The sequence below is a fragment of the Eubalaena glacialis genome, chromosome 2, assembly GCF_028564815.1.
Source record: "Eubalaena glacialis isolate mEubGla1 chromosome 2, mEubGla1.1.hap2.+ XY, whole genome shotgun sequence".
NCBI lineage: Eukaryota > Metazoa > Chordata > Mammalia > Artiodactyla > Balaenidae > Eubalaena > Eubalaena glacialis.
In genome coordinates, this window is record NC_083717.1 from 166,394,303 (window position 1) to 166,416,984 (window position 22,682).

Below are 22,682 nucleotides of genomic sequence, written 5' to 3' on the forward strand. Positions count from 1 at the left end.
TGTCATTATTACTGTGCCGTTACTGTAGTGTTTAAGTTGAGGTATATTTACAAATGTTGGTATAGAAAGGTATCTGACATATCATTAAGTGACAAAAGCAAATTGCGGAACACGGCTTTAAAAGTATCTGAAAGTACATCAGATTGCTTACCATGTTCATATTGTGGAACAGAGATTAGGGAGGACACTTAGTTTCTATGTTATAAACACAAGTTGATAACACTTTTTAAAACTTCTAAAAATGTTTATAAACTTTTGTTTATAATATTTCTTTTAACTACAGAAATAAAACTAAAAACCAGGGGCAGGCAGGCAGAAAACAAGGTTAAAAAAAAAAATGGGCAAGCCCTATGCTCTATTGAAAATACCTCCACAATTTTTGCTGCCTGAGAACTATCCCTGCCTGAGGGTCCACATGCTTTAGTGCCTCGACCTGTACTCGCATCATGTTCTGAAGTGAGAGAAAGGAGAAAGAATTAAAATGAAGCCTCTGACGTAATTGTGTAGGAGCTCTGGGGAATGTGGCTTCATAGGAACTCACTTCCCACATGCTGGCCACTTCCCATAGGACCCTGCCCTCCCTGAAACTTACAACATTTATACAGTGAGTAATCCTTCCTCTGCCACTGAAATGAAATCATTTATAATGGCTACAACACTGGTTTTTCTGAATCTTAAAAATAGCCTTTAAGGGCAGATCTGTGCAGGCTATAAAAAGATCCTTGGTGGCCAGAGCATAGGGGGAAGGTGAGGGATCAATAGGCAGAGAACAGAGGATTTTTAGGACAGTGGAACTATTCTATATGGTACTATGGTAGATGCATTTATTATGCATTCTTCAAAACCCACATAATGTACAATACCAAGAGTGAACCCTAAAGCTAACTATGGACTTTGGGTGATAATGAGGTGTCGGTGTAGATTTGTTGATTGTAAAATGTACCACTTTAGTGTAGGATGTTGATGGGGGAAGGCCGTGTGGGGCAAGGGGTGTAGGGTGTATGGGAACTCTTCGTACTTTCTGCCGTTTTGCCGTGAACCTAAAACTGCTCTAAAAAATAGTTGTTTTTTTTTTTAATTAAGAAAGAAATGAGCTACTAAGCCACACACACAAAGAGACCTTTATGTTCTTATCTTTTAGAAATATATACTAAAATATTTATGAAGGAAATGATACGTCCGAAAATAATACTGGGGGCAAAGTGGGTGGGAAAACAAACGGAATAAGATTAACCATGAGATGACAATAATTGAAGCTGGTAAAGTGCACGTGGGGCTTCATTATACACTTCTGGCAGTATTTGCTTTAACTTATTCCATAGTAAAAAGTTTGTTTTTAATTAGCCTTAAAAATAATGCTAAGTCGTCATTCTAATATTTAGCCAAGATTTTTCATTTTGGAAATCCCTCAGTAGTTCTAGTGTCACCTTCCTAATGTGACAGTTTTCAAAGGCTCTACACACCTCTTTGCGAAAAACACTTTTTTCTTAAACATTCACTTTTTAAAAAAAAAATTTATTTATTTAGGGACTTCCCTGGTGGCGCAGTGGTTAAGAATCTGCCTGCCAATGCAGGGGACACGGGTTCAAGCCCTGGTCCAGGAAGATACCACATGCTGCAGAGCAACTAAGCCCGTGCACCACAACTACTGAGCCTGCTCTCTAGAGCCCGCGAGCCACAACTACTGAGCCCACGTGCCACAACTACTGAATCCTGCGCCCCTAGAGCCCTTGCTCCACAACAAGAGAAGCCACAGCAATGAGAAGCCCTCACACCACAACGAAGAGTAGCCCCCGCTCGCTGCAACTAGAGAAAGCCCACACGCAGCAACCAAGACCCAGTGCAGCCATAAATAAATGAATGAATGAATGAATGAATATATATATATTTTGGCTGCACTGGGTCCTAGCTGCAGCATGCAGGATCCTTTAGTTGTGATGTGTGGACTTTTAGTTGCGGCACGTGGACTTCTTCTTAGTTGTGGCATGTGGACTCCTAGTTGTGGCATGAGGACTCCTAGTTGCAGCATGAGGACTTCTTAGTTGCGGCATGCAGACTCTTAGTTGCAGCATGCATGCAGGATCTAGTTCCCCGACCGGGGATCAAACCCGGGCTCCCCTGCACTGGGAGCATGGAGTCCTACCCACTGGACCACCAGGGAAGTCCCTAGAAATACACTTTTTAAAAAACAGCTTTATTGAAGTATAATTGTCACACAGTGAACTGCACGTATTTAAAGTGTACACTTTGATCAGTTTTGACGTATATTTGTACCCTGGAAACCACCACCACAGTCACAATAATGAACATAACCATTGCACCTAAAAGTTTCCTCACGCTCCCTTGTAATCTCTCCCTCCTGTCCCTCCCCAACTGCTGTCTATTCCCAGGGAACCACTGATCAGATTTTTGTCACTGTATTCTAGTTTTCATTTTGTAGAATTTTATATAAATGAAATCATACGGTACATACTCTTTTGAAAGGCTTTTTCATTCAGTATAACTCCTTCTAGTCAAGATTCATCAGTCTTATAGCATGTGGCAGTAGTTCCTTTTTATTGCTGTGTTGTATTCCGTTATATAGATATACCACAGGTTTTTTTGTTTGTTTTGTTTTTTTTATCCCTTCACTTGTTCATGGGTATTTGCATTGTTTCTGGTTTTGGGTTATTACAAATAAGGCTGTTGTGGATGTTTGTGTACAGATCTTTGAATAGACATAATTCTTTCATTTATTTTGAGTAAATACCTAAGAGTAGAACATGATCCAATGTAGAAGGTATATATTTAGTTTTTTAAGATACTGTCAAACAGTTTTGCAAATTGGTTGTATAATCTTGCACCAGCAGCATATGAGAGTTCCAGTTCCTCCACATCCTCATCAGCCCTTGGTACAGTCAGTCTTTTCAGTTTCTCAGCCATTCTAGTGGGTGGGTACTAATATCATTGTGGTTTTAATTTGCATTTCTCTGAATAATTATGTTAAGTATCTCTTCATGTGCTTGTCATCCTAATATCTTTGGTGAAGTATCTGTTCAAATCTCTTACTCGATTTTTAAATTGGGTTGTTTGTTTTCTTTTTCTTTCTTGTTTGTTTGGAGAGGGTTGTTTTATTGAGTTTTGAGAGTTCTTTATATATTCCAGATACAAGTCCTCTATGATATATATGATTTTCAAACATTTTCTCCCAGTCTATGGCTTGTCTTTTTATTTTCTTAACAGTGTTTTTTAAAGAGCAGAAATAGATCAGTTAAAATATTGATAAAGTCCCTTTTATCTATTTTTCCTTTTGTGGATCTTTTTTTTCTTTATGTCATACCTGAGAAATCTTGCTTAACTCAAGTTCTCAAAAGTTTTTTCTTACATTACTTTCTTCTGGAAACTGTAGTTTTAGGTTTTACATTTAGGTCTGTATTGTAAGTATAACTTTTTGTATATGGTATGAGGTATGGATCACAGTTCAATTTTCTCCATTTGGATATCCAGTTGTTTCAGCGTCATTTGTTCAAAAAGACTATCCTTTCTCCACTGAATTGCCTTTGCACCTTTGGGAAAAATCAGCTGTCCATATGTGTCAGGCTGTTTCTGGGCTCTCTGTTTTGTCTATTTGTGCCAATATTACATTTTTTGATAACCATAACTGTATAAGAAGTCTTGTGACATTAGTTCTCCAACTTTCAAAGTTGTTTTGGATATCCTAGGTCCTTTATTTCCATATTAACTTAATAAACATTTCTACAGAAAAGCCAATTGAGGTTGCATTGAACCTTCAGATCACTCGGCAGGGGGGTGGGGGGGTGGCGTTGGTAGAATTGACACATTAACAATATTGAGCCTTTCAATCCAGGAATACACAGTATAGCTCTACATTTATCAAATATTTAGGTCTTTAAAAAATTTTTTTTAATTGTGATAAATGACATGACATAAATTTTAAAATTTACCATCTTAACCATTTTTAAGTGTACAGTTCAGTAGTGTTAACTATATTCACATTGTGGCACAGTAGATTTCTAGAACTTTTTCAACTTGCAAAACTGATACTCTGCACCTATTGAACAACTCCCTATTTCCCCATCCCCACAGCCCCTAGCAACCACAGTTATACTCTTTTTTGAGTTGGACTACTTTAGATACTTCATATAAGTGGAATCATGCAGTATTTGTCTTTTTGTGACTTGCTTATTTCACAGTATAATGTCCTCAAGATTCATCCATGTTTTAGCAAGTGACACGATTTCCTTCTCTTTTAAGGCTGAATAATATTCCATTGTACATATGTATCACATTTCCTTTATCTGTCTATTGATAGACATTTGAGTTTCTTCTGTCTCCTGGCTCTTGTGAATAATGCTGCAGTGATCATGGGTGCACAAATATCTCTTTGAGATACTGCTTTTAATTCTTTTGGATATGTACCTAGAAGTGGGGTTGCTGAATCATATGACAATTCTGTTTTTAATTTTTTTGAGGAACCTGCGTACTATTTCCTATAGCGGCTGTACCATTTTACATTCCCACCAACAGGGCTTCAATTTCTCTGCACCCTTGCTAATACTTGTTATTTTCTGTTTTTTTGGTAGTAGCCATCCTAATGCATATAAGATACCTCATTTTAGTTTTCATTTGAATTTCTCTGATGAATAGTGATATTGAGCATCTTTTGTTATGCTTTTTGGCCGTTTGTATATATTCTTCGGAGAAATGTCTATTCAAGTCTTTTGCCATTTTAAAAGCAGATTATTTGTTTCTTTGTTGTTAAATTTTAGGAGTTCTTTATATATTCTGGATATTAACCTATTATCAGGTATGTAATTTGCAAACATTTTCTTTCATTCTGTGGTTGCCTTTTTACTCTGTTGATTGTTTCTTTGATGCACAGAAGTTTTAAAGTTTGATGTAGTCCCATTTGTCTATTTTTGCTTTTGATCTTTAATTTCTCTTAGCAATATTTTAGAGTTTTCAGTGTACACATATATTTGGGGTTCCTCAAGACCATGCTCAGGTTCAGTGATTAGGTAGTAGAAGGACCCACAGATCTCAGAAAAGCCATTATACTCACTGTTACAGTTTATTACAGTGAAAAGGCAAAGATTAAAGTTAGCTACAGAAAAGGGCACAAAGGGCAAGAAGGATCCAGGAGACACCAGGCCCAAGCTTCCAGTTGTCCTCTCCCAATGGAGTCATGCGAAAGGTGCTTAATTCTCCCAGGAACAGTGTGAGACAACATGCACGGACTATTGCTCACCAGGGAAGCATACTTGAGCCTTGGTGTCCAGGAGTTTTATTGGGGGTTGGTCAGGTAGACATGTCTGAACATAGTTCTGTAGCCCCTCCTAAGGTCAAGCAGATACCATGTGGCCCAAGACTCCCACCATGGATCACATTGTTAACAATGTGACCCAAGGCCTCGTGTAAACAGAAACACTCTTAACAGGCAGCCTATTCCAAAGGCTTAGAGGTTATCTCCTAGGAAGCAGACCAGGTCTTTCTTTGGTGTGTGCAGGGTTTGGACACCCCTGACCTGCTGAGTTAATCCTTTACAGTACCAAAGCCCTTTCACATCTTTTCATCCTTCAGGTCTCAGCTCAAATGTCACTTCCTCAGAAAGATATTCTCTGGTCACATTACTTGAAAGTAGTCCCATTCTATGTATTTATCACATCACCCTATTATAGTACTATTCCAATCTGTAATTATTTTGTTTATTATCTGTCTTCCCCTGCTTGAAATCATTTCATGAGGGCAGTCTTGTTGACTGCTATGTCCTTGTACATAGCTGGCATTCACTTTTTTAAATTAGTAAGTTTTAACTAAAACAAAGTACCACAAGCCAAATAGAAAGATGACAAAGGATATGAATACTTAGTTCATTAAAAAAAAAATACTCATCCTTTCTAATAATAAGAGACGTAAAAGTTAAAATTACACTGAGATCCCATATTTTAATACCTATCAGACTGGTATAAATTCAGGCCTCTCATGGCTTACTATGTTGACAAGGGCTTGTTGAAACAGGCACTCTCCTGCATTGCTTAGACTTTAAACTGGTACAACCCTTAAAGAGGGCTATTTGGCAATATAAATCAGGATTTCAAATGCATGTATACTTTGACCCCGTACTTTTACTTCAGGGAATTTATCCTGCAAATATGGCCCCGTACACGTGAAGTAACTTACAGGGGGCATTCATTGCAGCAGTGTTTGGAACGGCAAAATGTTGGAAACAAGTTTAATGTCCATCATTAGGGGATTGGCCTAGTAAATTATGATATATTCATATACTGACTATACAGCTGGCTAAAAAAAAATTTTTTTTTTAGAGAATAAGGATATTCTTTACTGATGTGTAAAAAACTCTCTAAGATACATAGTTCAAAAAAGAAAGCAAAGTACAGGACAGTGCATTTATTGTGCTACCATTTGTGTGGACAAGGGGAATGAGAATATATATTTGTATTTGCTTGTATATGCATAAGGAAACTTTAAAAGGATTTGCCGAGAACAGTGACAGTGGTAACCTGGGGGATTAGGAAACTAAGTAGATAGTTAAGTGGGAGGTTTTTTACTGTATACCTTTTTATACTTCCTGGCTTTAGAACCGTATGTATGTTTTACCTGTTTAAATAAATAAATTATACTTTAAAAGACAATAATATGGTTAGTTTTAAAAATAGTATCTGAAGTATTACTATAAAGATGAAGGGGTGTGTGTGTGTGTGTGTGTGTGAGAGAGAGAGAGAGAGAGAGAGAGAGAGAGAAACAGTGCTCTAGTATCCCATATCAGCTCCAGGGGCGGGGCAGGGTGGGGTTCGCTAATGTTCATCATAAACCGGAACATCCAGTAGAGTACCATAAACAAGCATTTTATGATTGCCGCTTTCATGCTAGGCTCACCCAGTTACAGCTCACGTAACCTGGTAGGACAGCTGTGGTGCCATAGCAAGAACTCACGTTTTGAAGCAAGAGACTTGGATTTGATTCCTGCCTCTGCTGTTTTCTGGCTGTGAGATTTTGGACCAGTTGCTTTAGTGTTCATCTGCCAAAACCTCCCAACATATGAAAAGAATAAATGAGATGACATGAGAGTGCTTTGTAAATTATATAAGTACTTTATATCAATTATATAATACTAAATTATATAAATGCTTTGTAAATACTATATAAAGGGAGCTGTTATTACTTGCATTTTAGTTTATATTGAACATTAATCAGCCCATCAAGTTGGTCGTAATAGTATTGCTGAATATTAGTCACAAACGTAACATTCTTAGCGTATGACGTAGTCACCTCCTTCTAAGAAAGTAGAAGTATGAATTCCCTCAACCCTCCTGCTCCTCAGCTATCTATCACACTATGCCCCTGTTTTCCAGATCCCACCTTCCTCATAACCATTTCCTTCCTACTGAACTTTAGTGACTTGTGTTCGGCAAAAATTATCTTTCTTGGTGAGTGGTATACATATTTCTATCTTTTGTGCTTTGCAGTAGTTTCCTTTCCGCTCCTCATAGGGCTTGAGTCTTCATAAATGTTTTCTCCATGAGGTCAGACTGAGGCAGAGGGCACCAGTGCCTTTGTAAGGCCAACTTTTCTCTCTCCTTCTGTTCTCCGCCATTTATCCCTTACCCTGTTTCATTAATTATCGTCTCGCTGTCTTGTATCATTACCCTTTTACTCTAATCCTAATTCTATACTTTGACCTGACAAGTATGCTTAAGTCTGTAAAATAACTTTTTCAAATTTGAATCCCTTCTGTTGTCACTTTTTTTGTTTTTGTTTTGCTTCAAGGAATGATTGCCTCTAATTTCTCAGTTTCCATTCAATCTCCAGTCCATTATGATTTATGAATAACCTGCTGCTTCTCTCGTTGGTCGTCATCCCACTCTGTATTTTTCCTTCCACAGCTGTTGTAGTACATTAATGACCAACATGTCCATCTATACTTTCTCCCTGAGATTTCATCCACTTGCATAGCAATGGAAACTAATGACTTCCCCCAACTCTCTTCTGAGCTTGAAATCCTTATTAACCTATCTCCCTAACTAAAATTCACCTATCTCCCTAACTAAAATCTCTCTCCTCTCCTCTAGCCTGCTCATCTTCTTGTGTTCCCTATATCTATCAGTGCCATCACCACCTTCCTAGTCCCTTATGCCTAAACCTCCAGAGTCATCCTTGACTCCTTCCTGACCATTCACATGTAATTTGCCACAAAGCCCTGTCAATTCCACTTCTGAAATATTCTTCTCATACCTCTCCTATTTTCCATCGTCACTCAGTCAAGTTTCTTAAAAATGAAACATTATCTGATGTGTCACTTCCTCAACCTTAACAATTTTTATGACTTTCTGTTTCCTACAGGACAAAGTCTAAAGTCCCTGGCATGGCAAACAAGGTTCTTTACAACCTGTTCCTAACCTTCCTTTCCTGCCACCAGCCCTGACCACCCTATCCTCCAGCCACCTCAGGAGTACTCACTGATTTTCTGCATAGGCCTGTGCCACTCTACATGTTGTCTCTGCCAGGAGCCCATTCACCTTCCACTCTTGAAGCTTCTGCTCAAGAATTATATCTTTTATGTTGTGTTTCTTTTTTATTTTATTCTTAATTTTTTATTGACATATAGTTGATTTACAATGTTGTGTTAGTTTTAGGTGTATAGCAAAGTGATTGTTATACATATATTTTTTTTTTTTCTTTTTCAGATTATTTTCCATTGTGGTTTATTACAGGGTATTGAATATAGTTCCCTGTGCTATACAGTAGGACTTTGTTGTTTATCTGTTTTATATATAGTAGTTTGTATCTGCTAATCCCAAACTCCTAATTTATCCCTCCTCCACCCCCTTTCCCCTTTGGTAACCATAATTTTGTTTTCTATGTCTATGGGTTTGTTTCTGTTTTGTAAATATGTTCATTTGTATCATATTTTAGATTCCACATATAAGTGAGATCATATGATACTTGCCTTTCTCTTTCTGATTTACTTCACTTCGTATGATAATCTCCAGGTCCATCCATGTTGCTGCAAATGGCATTATTTCATTCTTTTTTATGGCTGAGTAATATTCCATTATATATATGTGTGTGTTGCATATATATATATGCCACATCTTCTTTATCCATTCGTTTGTTGATGGACATTTAGGTTGCATCCATATCTTGGTTATTGTAAATAGTGCTGCTGTGAACATTGGGGTGCATGTATCTTTTCAAATTAGAGTTTTGTCTGGATATATGCCCAGGAGTGGGATTGCTGGATCCTATGGCAACTCTATTTTTAGTTTTTCAAGGAACCTTCAGACTGTTTTCCATAGTGGCTGTACCAATTTACATTCCCACCATATGTTGCCTTTCTTGATCATACAAAATTAATCAGTCCTGTAGCACTTTGTTCACATCTCTAGTATAATATTTCTCCTATGCTAAAACTATCTCATGAGCTACTTAAGGACAGCACCTAGATCTTTTTAATTTCAGTATTGCCACAGCAGAATACCTGGAATATAGAACTCCGATTACTTGTGGAATGAATAAATTGAAAGTCAAAGGAAAAAGAAAGCCCACACTGAGTGTGCAGAGCTTCCATGTTGTCTTGTGAATGGCAAATTGAGAGGGCGTTAAAAACTTGATTTCTGCAGTCTGGCACACCTGGGTTCAAACCATTTCTGTAACACTTACTAGCCTTGCCTGTAAAGTGGTGACGATGAGGTGGCTGTGAGAATTAAACGTAAAACACATCTCAGGGCTTCCCTGGTGGCCTGGTGGTTGAGACTCTGCACTCTCACTGCCAAGGGCACGGGTTCAGTCCCTGGTCGGGGAACTAAGATCCTGCAAGCCGTGCAGTGCAGCCAAAAAAAAAAAAAAAAAAAAGGACATATCACAATCCGTAGTACCTTGTAATAGTTTTAAGCTATTATTAAGCATGTTATGTATTTTTATTGAATAATAGTATTCCTCTGTAGTGATACTTGGTTAAACTCTAGTCAAAAATGAGGTACAAGAGTGGCATGTTCTCACGTGAGCTTCCTCAGAGAACCCTGTCTTAACCAAGCTGATTTTATCTTATCAGCAACAGTGACTATCAGTCTACTTTCATCTCCTGTTTTATTTACTTCTCTGTTATTTTTCTCCTTTTGTCTTATTATTTTTATTTTGCTGTTGTTGTTAGTGCTCTTGGGATTCATTCTACCCTTTACAAAAAGTGAGTTTTAGATACAGTAATACCAAAAAGGAAACTGAACTTGAAGAATAGGAAAGGATAAACCCAGGATAAGGATGAAGGTAACAAAGTGGTGGTTAGGTTAAGAGGAAAGTAGAATCTAAGGAAGTTCTACTTCCATTCCTTTATCCATCACATATTTATTGTTCTCTTCCTCTATACAGGGCAAGATGGGAATGGGGTGGGAACAGGGTGGGAGGGCATCAGAATTAAGGCCTAGTTTCTCTCTGTAAAGGTTTTTTTTTAATTGAATACTTTTTTGAGATAACTGTAGATGGTAAGAAATAATACCGAGAGATCCCTTGTAAATCACTTCAAGGATTTTTAAGTCTTATTAATAATGAAGGTGAGGGACTTCCCTGGTGGTGAGGTGGTTAAGAATCTGCCTGCCAATGCAGGGGATATGGGTTTGAGCCCTGGTTCGGGAAGACCCCACATGCCGCAGAGCAACTAAGCAACTAAAGCCATGCACCACAACTACTTAGCCTGCACTCCAGAGCCCGCGAGTCACCGCTGCTGAGCCCGCACGCCACAACTACTGAAACCCGCGCACCTAGAGCCCGTGCTCTGCAACAAGAGATGCCACCGCAATGAGAAGCCCGCGCACCGCAACGAAGAGTAGCCCCTGCTGCCGCAACTAGGGAAAGCCCGCACACAGCAACGAAGACCCAATGCAGCCAAAAATAAATAAATAAATAAATATATTAAAAAAAAATAATGAAGGTGAGATAGTTCCTTGTATAACTGATATGAAACCACAGGTAGAAAGCACTTCATGATTTTGAAAAAGGTGAGTGTACTCTGCTTGCAGCTGCAGCAAGTAAAGAAGGCTTCATGCAGGTGTCGTTTTTAAGTCAAACCTCAAAGGATGAGTACAATTGTATTAGGTTGAGAATGGAAGGTGAGAATGAGGTAAGCCACGAGCCAGGTGAAAGGGAGGACCTGGGTTCCTTCAGTGGACAGTGGTAAATAATCTAGGCTTTTAAACTGCATACTTCTTGTAAATTGATTCTTTCTTGCCTCAGGTTTTTGGAACTCATGTAATAATGGGCCTGTTGATAATCTCGGGCCTGTTGATAATCTTGGGTCTAATCATTAAATTTTCTGTTTCTGATACAGAACACCTTGATTCTACTGGGAGTCTAATTTACTGAACAAGTCTCTCTTGTGCTTTTAGAATGACAGTAGAGAGCGGCATGAGCACAGCAGCGAGAGACGGAGGCATGGCAACTCTGAGTCGTTATCCAATGGCCGAGCCCCCGGTAACTCGCAGCAGCAGGTTGTGGAACAAGAGGAAGAGGAAGATGAGGAGCTGACGTTGAAATATGGCGCCAAACATGTGATCATGCTCTTTGTCCCTGTGACTCTCTGTATGGTGGTGGTCGTGGCCACCATCAAATCAGTCAGCTTTTATACCCGGAAGGATGGGCAGCTGTACGTATGAGTATTGTGTATCATTATGCTCAAGGCCAGCATAGCTGTCCTTCATAGCGTGTCATCACCACCTTGAAGGCCTCTGCACTGAAGGGACATGAAGGCTAGAGAGTCCATCCTCTCTGATGGCCAGAAGCAGATGATGCTTTAAGTAGAGAAAATGAAAGCTGCAGAATTATATTTTTTATGTGGTGTCCCTAGACAGGGTTGAGTTTATTTGGAATTGAGCAGTTGAGTAGTGATTTTACCACCTCAGGGCCACTGGGCCCTTTGTTCTTCTCCCTGGAATGTTCTTTTCCTTTTCTAACTTTGGTGGATTAATTCCTATCATCCTTCTCATCTTGGCTTAAATGTTGAGTCCTAAAAGATAACTTCCCTGATCCTCCTAACAGAATTAGGTCCTTCCTGGTATCCTTTCTCATAGCAACCTGTTCTTTTATCACTTGTTACAATATGCAAGTATATATTTATTTTCATTATTTAATGCTTGGTTTCCTTCTGTACTATGAGGGCACTTTGTTTCCAGGGTGAGGTATGTAATAAATGCTCAGCAAAAAAAACAGTTGTTCAGTGAAAGGATGAAGAAGTAATGCAGGCTGGCACTAAGTGTTTGCGGAACTGTCATGTAGATTTCTCTGATGCTGTTGGTGTCGGCCCTTTGTCTCCAAGAAAAATGCTTTGATTCAGATGTCACCTAGTTCTGTCTCTAGGACTCTTATGGGGCTCAAAAAGTTTTAAATGAATTTTGAAATTGGCAAGTGTCTGGAAAACTCTGTGGGGTTCTGAAAGCCAAGCTTTTAACCTTTTGGGAGAAAGGGTAAGACAGTGAGTGAAGGACAGGGATTGGAGACAATAACCAAAAGAGGTTGGGGAAAATTATCTCTGTAAGTTAGAGTTAGGTTTGGCTGCATATTAAAGAACAGGGGTTAGCAAGCTATGCCCCACAGGCCAGATCTGCCTGCCACCTCCTTTTGTAAATGAAGTTTTATTGAAACGCTGCCATGTCCATTCGTTTATATATTGTCTACAGCTGCTTTCATACTACAGTGGCAGAGTTGAGTGGTTGCAACAGAGACCATATGACACACAAAGCTTAAAATATTTACTCTCTAGTTTTTTACAGGAAGTTTGCTGAGCCCATTATAGAAAATCAAAACAGGGAATTCCCTGGCGGTCCAGTGGTTAGGGCTCGGTGCTTTCATTGCCGGGGCCCGGCTTCGATCCCTGGTTGGGGAACTAAGATCCTGCAAGCCGTGTGGCGCGGCCAAAAGAAAGAAAATCAAAACAACTGGTTTGACTGATGCACATATTTTCTCTCTCTCCCACAGAGTAGTGCAGAGGTAGTAGTTCAGATTGTGTAGTGGCTTCTCTTCATCAAGGACTGAGGCTCCTTCGTTCCTTCTTTTTTGGCTTCTACCCTCTAGGTTATTTCGGGGTCCAGTATTGGTGCTGGAGCCCCAGCCTTCATTCAGACAGCAGGAAGGAGTGGGGGAGAAAAGGACATGAGATGTGACTCTCAGCAGAACTAACTCCTCCCTTAGAAGTTCCACACAACACATCTGCCTATAACTCATTGGCCATTACTTATTCTCATGGCCACATGTAACTGTAGGGGAGGCAGAAGTAAAGTCTTCTACTGGGAACATTGGTACCTGGGATAAAAGTGTTTTCATGTGAATGAGAAGCAAGGGCAAGCTGGATATGTGACATTATCTCAAGACAACTTCAGTTGCAGTCACCGTACAGATGAAGGATAATTATCAGCCATTTTACCTTCCTCTGTCAACCACTTGTAGCCTAGGTAGTTTATGGCAGAATCTGGTACTTTTTTTTTTTTTTTTTAATGTTTTCGGAGTATAGTTGCTTTACAATGTTGTGTTAGTTTCTGCTGTACAGCAAAGTGAATCAGCTATACATATACATCTATCCCCTCTTTTTTGGATTTCCTTCCCATTTAGGTCACCACAGAGCACTGAGGAAAGTTCCCTGTGCTGTGTAGTAGGTTCTCATTGGTTATCAGAATCCGGTACTTTAACAAATCACTAATAAGCTGTGGAGAAAGAACATTTGATGAGGTAATTATTTCAGTATAAATCATCCACTAGATGGAGCCAGTGTCTGGCTCACATAGGTCCACTTCCATATTTTAACTATCTCCTTTTATTTTGAAGGACTTATTTTAGCATATAGCTATTTTTATTAGGCTAAAAATTCTTGGTTAGATTGATGAGATGGAAAAAAGTGACATATCAGTTGAATCAAGGAAACAAAACTGGTGTTGGAGAGCATGTAGTTTGGAATCTCCATTAACACTTACCTGGGGCTTCTGTGTTTTATTTTATTTTAGAATCTATACGCCATTCACAGAAGACACCGAGACTGTGGGGCAGAGAGCCCTGCACTCAATTCTGAATGCTGCTATCATGATCAGCGTCATTGTCATCATGACTATTCTCCTGGTGGTTCTATATAAATACAGGTGCTATAAGGTGAGCGTGAGACACAGAGCTTTGCTTTCCACCATCTTCTTTTCATGGTTGGGTTTTGTTGTCACCTTACTTGGTCTAGTAAAGAAAAAAGTCTTATATTCTAGAACTAAGTTAATTTTTAGTTTCCCCCCTCATTTGTGGAACATTTAAAAAATACAAAAAGGCATAAATGAAAAACAAATGTTTTCATATAACATCACACTCTAAATGGTTTTAACGTTTTGATTTGCTGTATACTTCGGACATTCCAGAAGGATATATCCTGAACCTTTGTGAATTCCCTCATTGACAGATAGCGCTGTAGCATATAATTGTCCCCATAAAATAACGTATAACTACAAAAATTCAGATTCTCAACTTGAGTACAGAACAGCAAAGCCACCTTCAGCTGCTCTTGTTAAACTCATTGGTGACTGGCCGAATTCCCGGTTCTAAATTCGTAGACGTCCATTCCCTCTCTCTCTCCTGCAGGAACACAAATTCTTTGCTTGGGAAACAAAGGCAGGGGAGGTTGTGCAGGAAAGACACAGGCCCAGCCCTCCCAGCCTCTGGTCCCCTACCTCACTCTCTACCTAAGTGACCTGCTTGTGAATTTCAGCTATCTGGCACATGTTTCAGATTCATGCCTCAGAAAAAGGACAAATTATTACAGGTCATGAACCTTTAGGCTCATTCTCAAATAAAAGAAATATTAACTTTTCAAATATTGAATTCTACTTTCTTTTTAGTATTTACTTCTGTATATTCTTTAACATGGTTAAAATCAAGTGCATAATCAGTATGTGTCCTTTTTTAACTTTTACTTTGGCATAAGCATTTTTCCATATTATAAATTCTTAGCAAATATGTCTAATGGTTACATAATATTTGACTCAATGAGTGTATTGTAATTCACTTCCCCTAATTTGGACATTTAAGTTGTTTCCAGATTTTCGCTCTTCTAAAAAACAATGAATGTCTTTATGCATAGAACTTTTCAGTTTTTCAAATTATTTCCTTAGGGTAAAATCCTAGGCACAGAATTTCTGGAGCAAATTATCTACATATTTTTAACTGTCTTGCTATGCAGAATTTTGTTTTCAAGATGATAGTATCAATTTGTACTTAACACTGGTAGTGAAAAAGGCTGTCTTACCCCACCTTCACCAGCGCTGAATTTTTTTTTTAAAAAATCTGTGCTAACCCTCATAGGCAAAGCAAAAATGTCTTAATTTGCATTTAGTTGATTATTAATAAGATGGAATACCTTTTCAATTGTTCACAAACTCTAAAATTATACAGCGTTTAACCTTGTTTGTTGAGTGGGTGGAAGTATTAACCCAAGTGATGACCATTTGCAGTCTGACATCAGAATCTAGAGATTGAAGACAAAAGATGTGTGTGATGGTGACAGGTAGTCATCAACACTCAGGGAGCCAAAGAGCAAATGATGTTGTGTTGAGAAGCATACTCCTCCTCCCCCTGCTTAAATATGCTCATGTCTCAATTACTGCATCTTTTTTTGTCCACTATATATATTTGTTTACATATAAGTGTTTACCTACCAGTTCCATTTCTCTGCTTTATTGGACTTTCTTTGTGACTTGTATCTGGATTATATGCTACTTTTGTTCCTCACATGTTATTGGGAGTCACCTGGGGTTTTGCATTCTTCTTTGGTGTTAGGAGACCTCTTTCTGCTTTGCTAGCAGGAACTTAGAGGGCTTCTCCTGGAGCTCATAGTCTTGCTAATGTCCACTTGGGTTGTGTTGAGTTCAGGTGGAGGAGGGTAGTACTGGAGGGAAAAAGTGGTAAACTCATTGCTGGCTTCCTGGTACTTCTGACTCCCCAGCCTACTGGCAGCTGCACGCATTCGATCCAGGTGTTGTAGCTGTATTCGGTAGGTAGAACTAGAACTTATCCTGATGTATTTTTGGTCAGTTTTGTGCATATTTTAGTTAATGCTTCATATTAGACAATCTAAAAGGTTTATACTTAGCTGGATTTCCACTTTCACCCATTCATTTTTGTGTTGTTTTCTTTTGCTTTTTAATATTCAAGTCTTAGCAAACACAGCCAATTCTATAGAAACAAGTTGTTAATTTTGACTCCTAGTATAAAAATAAAAGGAGCTTTTGAGTCAGAAATTCAGAAACTTGCCAGGACCTGTTTGGAAATAAGCCCTGAGGATTTTTGTGTCACTGGTTGATTGTGCAATGTCTCTGAGAAGCACAAGAAGCTAAAAGACCAAACAAACCTTAAAAAGGAAGAAATGGAAAAGGCAGTTAATTATTATATATCATTTGTTATAGATGAAACTGTATAGCTTACTAAAGTCACATGATTTCTGGCCTAGATAGTTCAGTGTTTAGAGGAGATCCTTGCTGTTCTGTACTGAAGCAGGGGCTCTTTTCTTTCAGAGCCTTTAGCACAGGAAAGCTGAACTAGGGATTGTAGCAAGATGAGAAAGGCCTGTTTTACCACCTGATGTTCTAGAAAAAGAGAAGGTGTTATTTAGTCATCATCAGAAGAGGCTTTGAATTTAGGTAATAATTCAGAAAATCATAACATCAGTGATTAACCTAAATAAGAAGACCATTTATAACCATTATTACAGGCAGAGGGCTAATATTTTTACCATATGAAGAGCAGTTACAAATAGCTAAAATTATGAACATCCTAATAAGAAATTTTAAAAATCCAAGCAGAGAAATTATGAAGGAAATATAGATGGCCAGGAGAGGGAGAGGAAGAGAGAGGGAGAGAGAGGTGTATGCATATTTCCTCACTAGCAAAAAATATATATATTAAAATAACAAATTAACATATTTAACTTATTGACTTGGTGAAGGTTAATCAGGCCTTTTTTGCGGAGTCACTAAGCCAGTATGTATCAATAGTCAGTAATTAGAAAATGTCTGTACACTTTGGTTCTGTATTTTGCTTTCATGATTTATCCCAAAGACTTAAAAATGCTGGAAAATATTTGCATACTAGATATTACTCCTAGCATAAAATATAATTGGAAAAAGAAGGAAAACCCCACAAATTCCATGCATAAGGGAAAAGTTAAATTGTGGGTTCATGCATGTAAGTAGACTATTATTTAGTCATTTAGAAATCATATTTTAGAAAAATATTTGGTGGGATGAGAATTTGTCTTTAATAAAAAATTAATTTAAAAAGCAGAATGTAAAATTTTCTATTACCTGATTCTAATTTTTTTAAGAGGTCTCTACATATGCAGACAGAAAACATGTCTGAAAGGAAATGTTAATGTCAACTTTGGTTCACATTGGTCAGTGGGAATTGTTTTTTCTTTTAGTGTTTCTATATTTTCTATATGTTATAAGCATATGTTACTTTGTATTCAGAAAAATGCTGTTTTTTTTAAATAAAAAACATTCCCATGTTCCCTTGCCCCTTCCCCCATAAAACAAGGTAAAAAGCATTTCTTAAGAAAGTGGAGGATTTCTGGTACATAATATTTACTCTAGCCCTTAATTTGGAGCTCAATATGGAATACCAGTGTACATCTCCCACTCTTTAAAGTTTTTCTGTTTTGTAATATTTTATATACTTTTTAGTTTTATAACTTGGATTATTTCTAAAGCTAAGACTTGTGATGGGCTGGGATGCAGGTGGGAAGATTCATTTCTGCTTATTATTTTTTTTTTTGCAGATGAACTAGAGTAAGGACTCCCTTTAGAATATTTTGCTAAAGTTGAAGTACTTAGAGGGAAACGTACAGGTGTCTTCAGTTTACTTTGATATGTATTAAAATGGGCTAATGGGTGGAGAGATGGATAGATGTGTTGCAAAGCAAGTACAGCAAAATGTGAATGGTAGAATTTTGGTGGTATCTGGGCAGTGGTTCACTGTGTGTTTGAAAATTTTTAGAATAAAATGTTAGGGGAGGGCTTCCCTGGTGGCGCAGTGGTTGAGAATCTGCCTGCCAATGCAGGGGACACGGGTTCGAGCCCTGGTCTGGGAAGATTCCACATGCCGCGGAGCGGCTGGGCCCGTGAGCCACAGTTACTGAGCCTGTGCATCTGGAGCCTGTGCTCCGCAACAAGAGAGGCCGCGATAGTGAGAGGCCCGCGCACCGCGATGAAGAGTGGCCCCCACTTGCCGCAACTAGAGAAAGCCCTCGCACAGAAGCGAAGACCCAACACAGCCATAAATAAATAAATTAAAAAAAAAAAAAAAAAAGTTAAGACCTGTCCTTAAAGAAAAAAAAAAAAAAAATGTTAGGGGAGGGGCTTCCCTGGTGGCCCAGTGGTTAAGAATCCGCCTGCCAATGCAGGGGACACGGGTTCGAGCCCGTGGACCATGATACTGGTCCAGGAAGATCCTACATGCCGCGGAGCAGCTAAGCCCGTGTGCCACAACTACTGAGCCTGTGCTCTAGAGCCCGCGAGCCACAACTACTGAAGCCCGTGTGCCACCACTACTGAAGCCTGCGCGCCTAGAGCCTGTGCTCTGCAACAAGAGAAGCCACCACAATGAGAAGCCTGCGCCCCGCAACAAAGAGTAGCCCCCGCTCACTGCAAATAGAGAAAGCCCGCGTGCAACAGCAAAGACCCAATGCAGCCAAAAATTAAATAAATGAATACATTAATTAATTTAAAAAAATATATTAGGGGAGGTTTTTATGGAGGAACACCAGATATTAAATTTGTTGTATTCGGATAGTCAATTTAGAATATTTAAATGTCAAAGGAATACCAACTTTAGTGGTGTAAAGCCACTCTTTTGACCTTTTCCCAAATTGTAACATTTTATAAAATTGTTTTAAAGAAAGAGAGAATTTTTAAGAAATCTTTTCTTCAAAAGAATTAACAATCACAGATCACCTTGGGTGATCAAAATGGAACCACAAGACAAAATTAACATAGATTCTAATGTTAACATTAGTAACAACTAGATTTTTGATAGCTTAGAGTGGGATAATTGGAACAACTGGATCTGGGAGGTGGGTGAGGGAGATTTTTTTAAAAAAGAAGACAAAATAATATTCTTGATTTGGAACTTTTCTTCTTTTTCTTTAAGGTTTGATTTGGTCTTTTCTGATTAAGAGATATGTTTGGGAAAGTTGTTGATTAAGTAGCTCCTTCTTTCATTAAACAGTAAAGTTCATTGAAAGCATAAAGCATATTATGGCTGTATCTACCTCAAAATAATTTCACTTTTGGTTAAAAATTACCTGACAATTTATCATGCTTCTCCATTCTGTTTTTTAAAACCCCAGACTCTTTGGGTTGTATAGTATTTTCCCCAACATACTCATTACATAAAATTACCATAAAATTTTTTTATCTTGTGTAATAGATTATAAAAATCAAGTTCTGGGGACTTCCCTAGCGGCCTAGTGGTTAAGACTCCACGCTTCCACTGCAGGGGGCACGGGTTCGACCCCTTGTTGGGGACCTCAGATCCCGCCTGCCACATAGCGTGGCCAAAAAAATTAATTATTTAATTAATTAAAAATCAGGCTCTGATTCTATCTCTCATATTAATAAGCTGTACATGAGTAATAATGACTATATTTATATAGTTCTATATGAATTCTGCATAATATTAATGGACTGACATATAAGTATTAACTTATTAATGAACCAAGTAAAATAAACATAGCATAGCAATACTTATTGAAACCTCAGATTCAATAATACTTATTGAAACCTCAGAATATTCTTTTGTCAAATGGTTATGTAATTTAGAAGACCTATTTTCTCTGTACAGTTAAAGTATGTGTACATAGGTCACTTAACTGAATATCTGATTTTCAATTTTATTGAATTTATCAATTATTTTATTTTATCAATTTATTATCAATTATTTATCAATTAATTTATTGTTTATTTAAGAAATACATCAAAATTCCTCCATTGAAAATATTGCTGCTTTAAAGTTTAAATGTTAACTGTTGACTCTGTTGATAATTTTTTTAATTGAAGTATAGTTAATTTACAGTATTATATTAGTTTCAGGTATACAGAATAGTGATTCATTATTTTTACAGATTATACTCCATTAAAAGTTATTACAAGATAATGGCTATAATTCCATGTGCTATAAAATATATTCTTGTTGCTTATCTATTTTATACATAGTGGTTTGTACCTCCTAATCCCATACCCCTAATTTGTTTTTGTTTTTGTTTTTTTATTTTTATTGGAGTATAGTTGATTTACAATGTTGTGTTGGTTTCAGGAGTACAGCAAAGTGAATCAGTTATATGTCTATATATATCCACTCTTTTTTTTTTTTTAAATTCTTTCCCATATAGGCCATTACAGAGTATTGAGTAGAGTCCCCTGTGCTATACAGCAGGTTCTTATTAGTTATCTATCTTATATATAGTAGTGTGTATATGTCCATTCCAATCTCCCAGTTTATCCCTCCCCACCCTTATCCCCTGGCAACCATAAGTTTGTTTTCTACATCTATGAGTCTACTTCTGTTTTGTAAATAAGCTCATTTGTACTCTTATTTTTAGATTCCACATATAAGCAGTATCATATGATATTTGTCTTTCTGTGTCTGACTTCACTCAGTATGACAATCTCTAGGTCCATCCATGTTGCTGCAAGTGGCATTATTTTGTTCTTTTTTATGGCTGATTAATATTCCATTGTATATATGTCCCACATCTTCTTTATCCATTCATCTGTCGATGGACATTTAGGTTGCTTCCATGTCCTGGCTATTGTAAATAGTGCTTCAATGAACATTGGCATACCTCTAATTTGTACCCCTCACTTCCCATTCCCCTTTGGTAACCACTAGTCTGTTTTCTAGATCTGTGCATCTGTTTCTGTTTTACATGTACATTTATTTGTATTATTTTTTAGATTCCACATATAAGTGGTATCATACAGTATTTGTCTTTCTCTGTCTGACTTATTTCACTAAGCTTAATACTCTCTAGGTCCATCCACACTGCTGCAAATGGAAGAATTTTATTCTTTTTTAAGGCTGAATAATATTCCCGTGTGTGTGTGTGTGTGTATGTTTGTGTGTGTGTACACATCTTATTTATCTGTTCGTTCTTCTGTTGATGGACAGTTGGGTTGCTTCCATATCTTGCCTGTTGTAAATAGTGCTTCTGTGAACATAGGAGTGCATGTATCTTTTCAAATTAGTGTTTTTGTTTTTCCTGGATACATACCCAGGAGTGGAATTGCTGGATCATATGGTAGTTTTATTTTTAGTTTTTTGAGGAACCTCCATACTGGTTTCCACAGTGGCTGCACAAATTTACATTCCCACCAACAGGGTACAAAACTTCCCTTTTCTCCACATCGTCTCCAACACTTGTTATTTGTGGTCATTTTGATGATAGCTATTCTGACAAGTATGAGGTGATAACTCGTTGTTTTGATTTGCATTTCTCTAATAATTAACAATATTGAGCATCTTTTCATGTGCCTGTTGGCCATGTGTATGTATTCTTTGGAAAAATGTCTCTAGGTCTTCTGCCCATTTTTTGATTGGGTTGTTTGTTTTTTGACATTGAGTTGTTTGGTTTGTTCATATATTTTGGATATTAACCCCTTGTCAGTCATATCATTTGCAAATATTTTCTCCCATTCCGTAGGTTGTCTTTGTTTTTGTTTTTGTTTTTTTAACACAATAACCCTTAAAATTTTATTTATTTATTTATTTATTTATTTATTTATTTTGGCTGCGTTGGGTCTTCATTGCTGCTTGCGGGCTTTCTCTAGTTGTGGCGAGCGGGGGCTACTCTTCATTGCTGTGTGCCGGCATCTTACTGTGGTGGCTTCTCTTGTTGCAGACCATGAGTTCGAGGTGCATGGGCTTTGGTAGTTGTGGCACGCGGGCTCAGTAGTTGTGACTCACGGGCCCTAGAGCACAGGCTCAGTAGTTGTGGTACAGGGGCTTAGTTGCTCCGCGGCGTGGGATCTTCCCGGACCAGGGCTCGAACCTGTGTCCCCTGCACTGGTAGGTGGATTCTTAACCACTGCACCACCAGGGAAGTTCCATAGGTTGTCTTCGATAATTTGGTTTTTTTAATGTATTCTTTTCTTTTTAAAATTTTACCTATTTTTAAAGGAACGAAGGTCTACATGTATTTTGGTGAAATTTCTATTTCGATTATGAGTAGTTCAGCACCAAGGAGTTCTGTTATAGGTACTCACTGATCCCAAAGCTGCTTGTGTTTTGCCATTTGAAAATCATAACACATACAGAAGTAATATACAATTTTTGAAGTAAGAAATTTGGATTTTTTTTAGGGTTATGGGATCTGTTAATTATACTGAAACTCTTTTCTAGGTCATCCATGCCTGGCTTATTATTTCATCCCTATTGTTGCTGTTCTTTTTCTCATTCATTTACTTGGGGTAAGTAGTGAAATATTTGGTCTGTTTTTCAGAAATTAACTTTATTTGGGCTCTGTAACTGTCACTTAAAGAAATGTACTTTGTTGATGAATTATTCTTAAATTATAATTGTTTCCATGTATAGGCCATACTTGGTATATATACAACTAGTTAATATTATCGATAGGGATATTCTTTTGTTGATCCTTG

The 22,682-nt window shown here is 37.8% G+C and overlaps 1 protein-coding gene across 3 annotated transcripts in view; it reads left to right on the plus strand.

The window, feature by feature from the left end:
- The window catches only part of PSEN1 (presenilin 1), a 73,367-nt gene that overhangs the window by 20,478 nt on the left and 30,207 nt on the right, over positions 1–22,682 (plus strand). For all 3 annotated transcript variants that reach the window (XM_061180997.1, XM_061180995.1, XM_061180998.1), the window contains 3 exons: positions 11,400–11,656; positions 14,004–14,145; positions 22,426–22,493. In XM_061180997.1, coding sequence (XP_061036980.1) covers positions 11,400–11,656; positions 14,004–14,145; positions 22,426–22,493 — 467 coding nt within the window. The remainder of the gene's footprint in view (positions 1–11,399; positions 11,657–14,003; positions 14,146–22,425; positions 22,494–22,682) is intronic.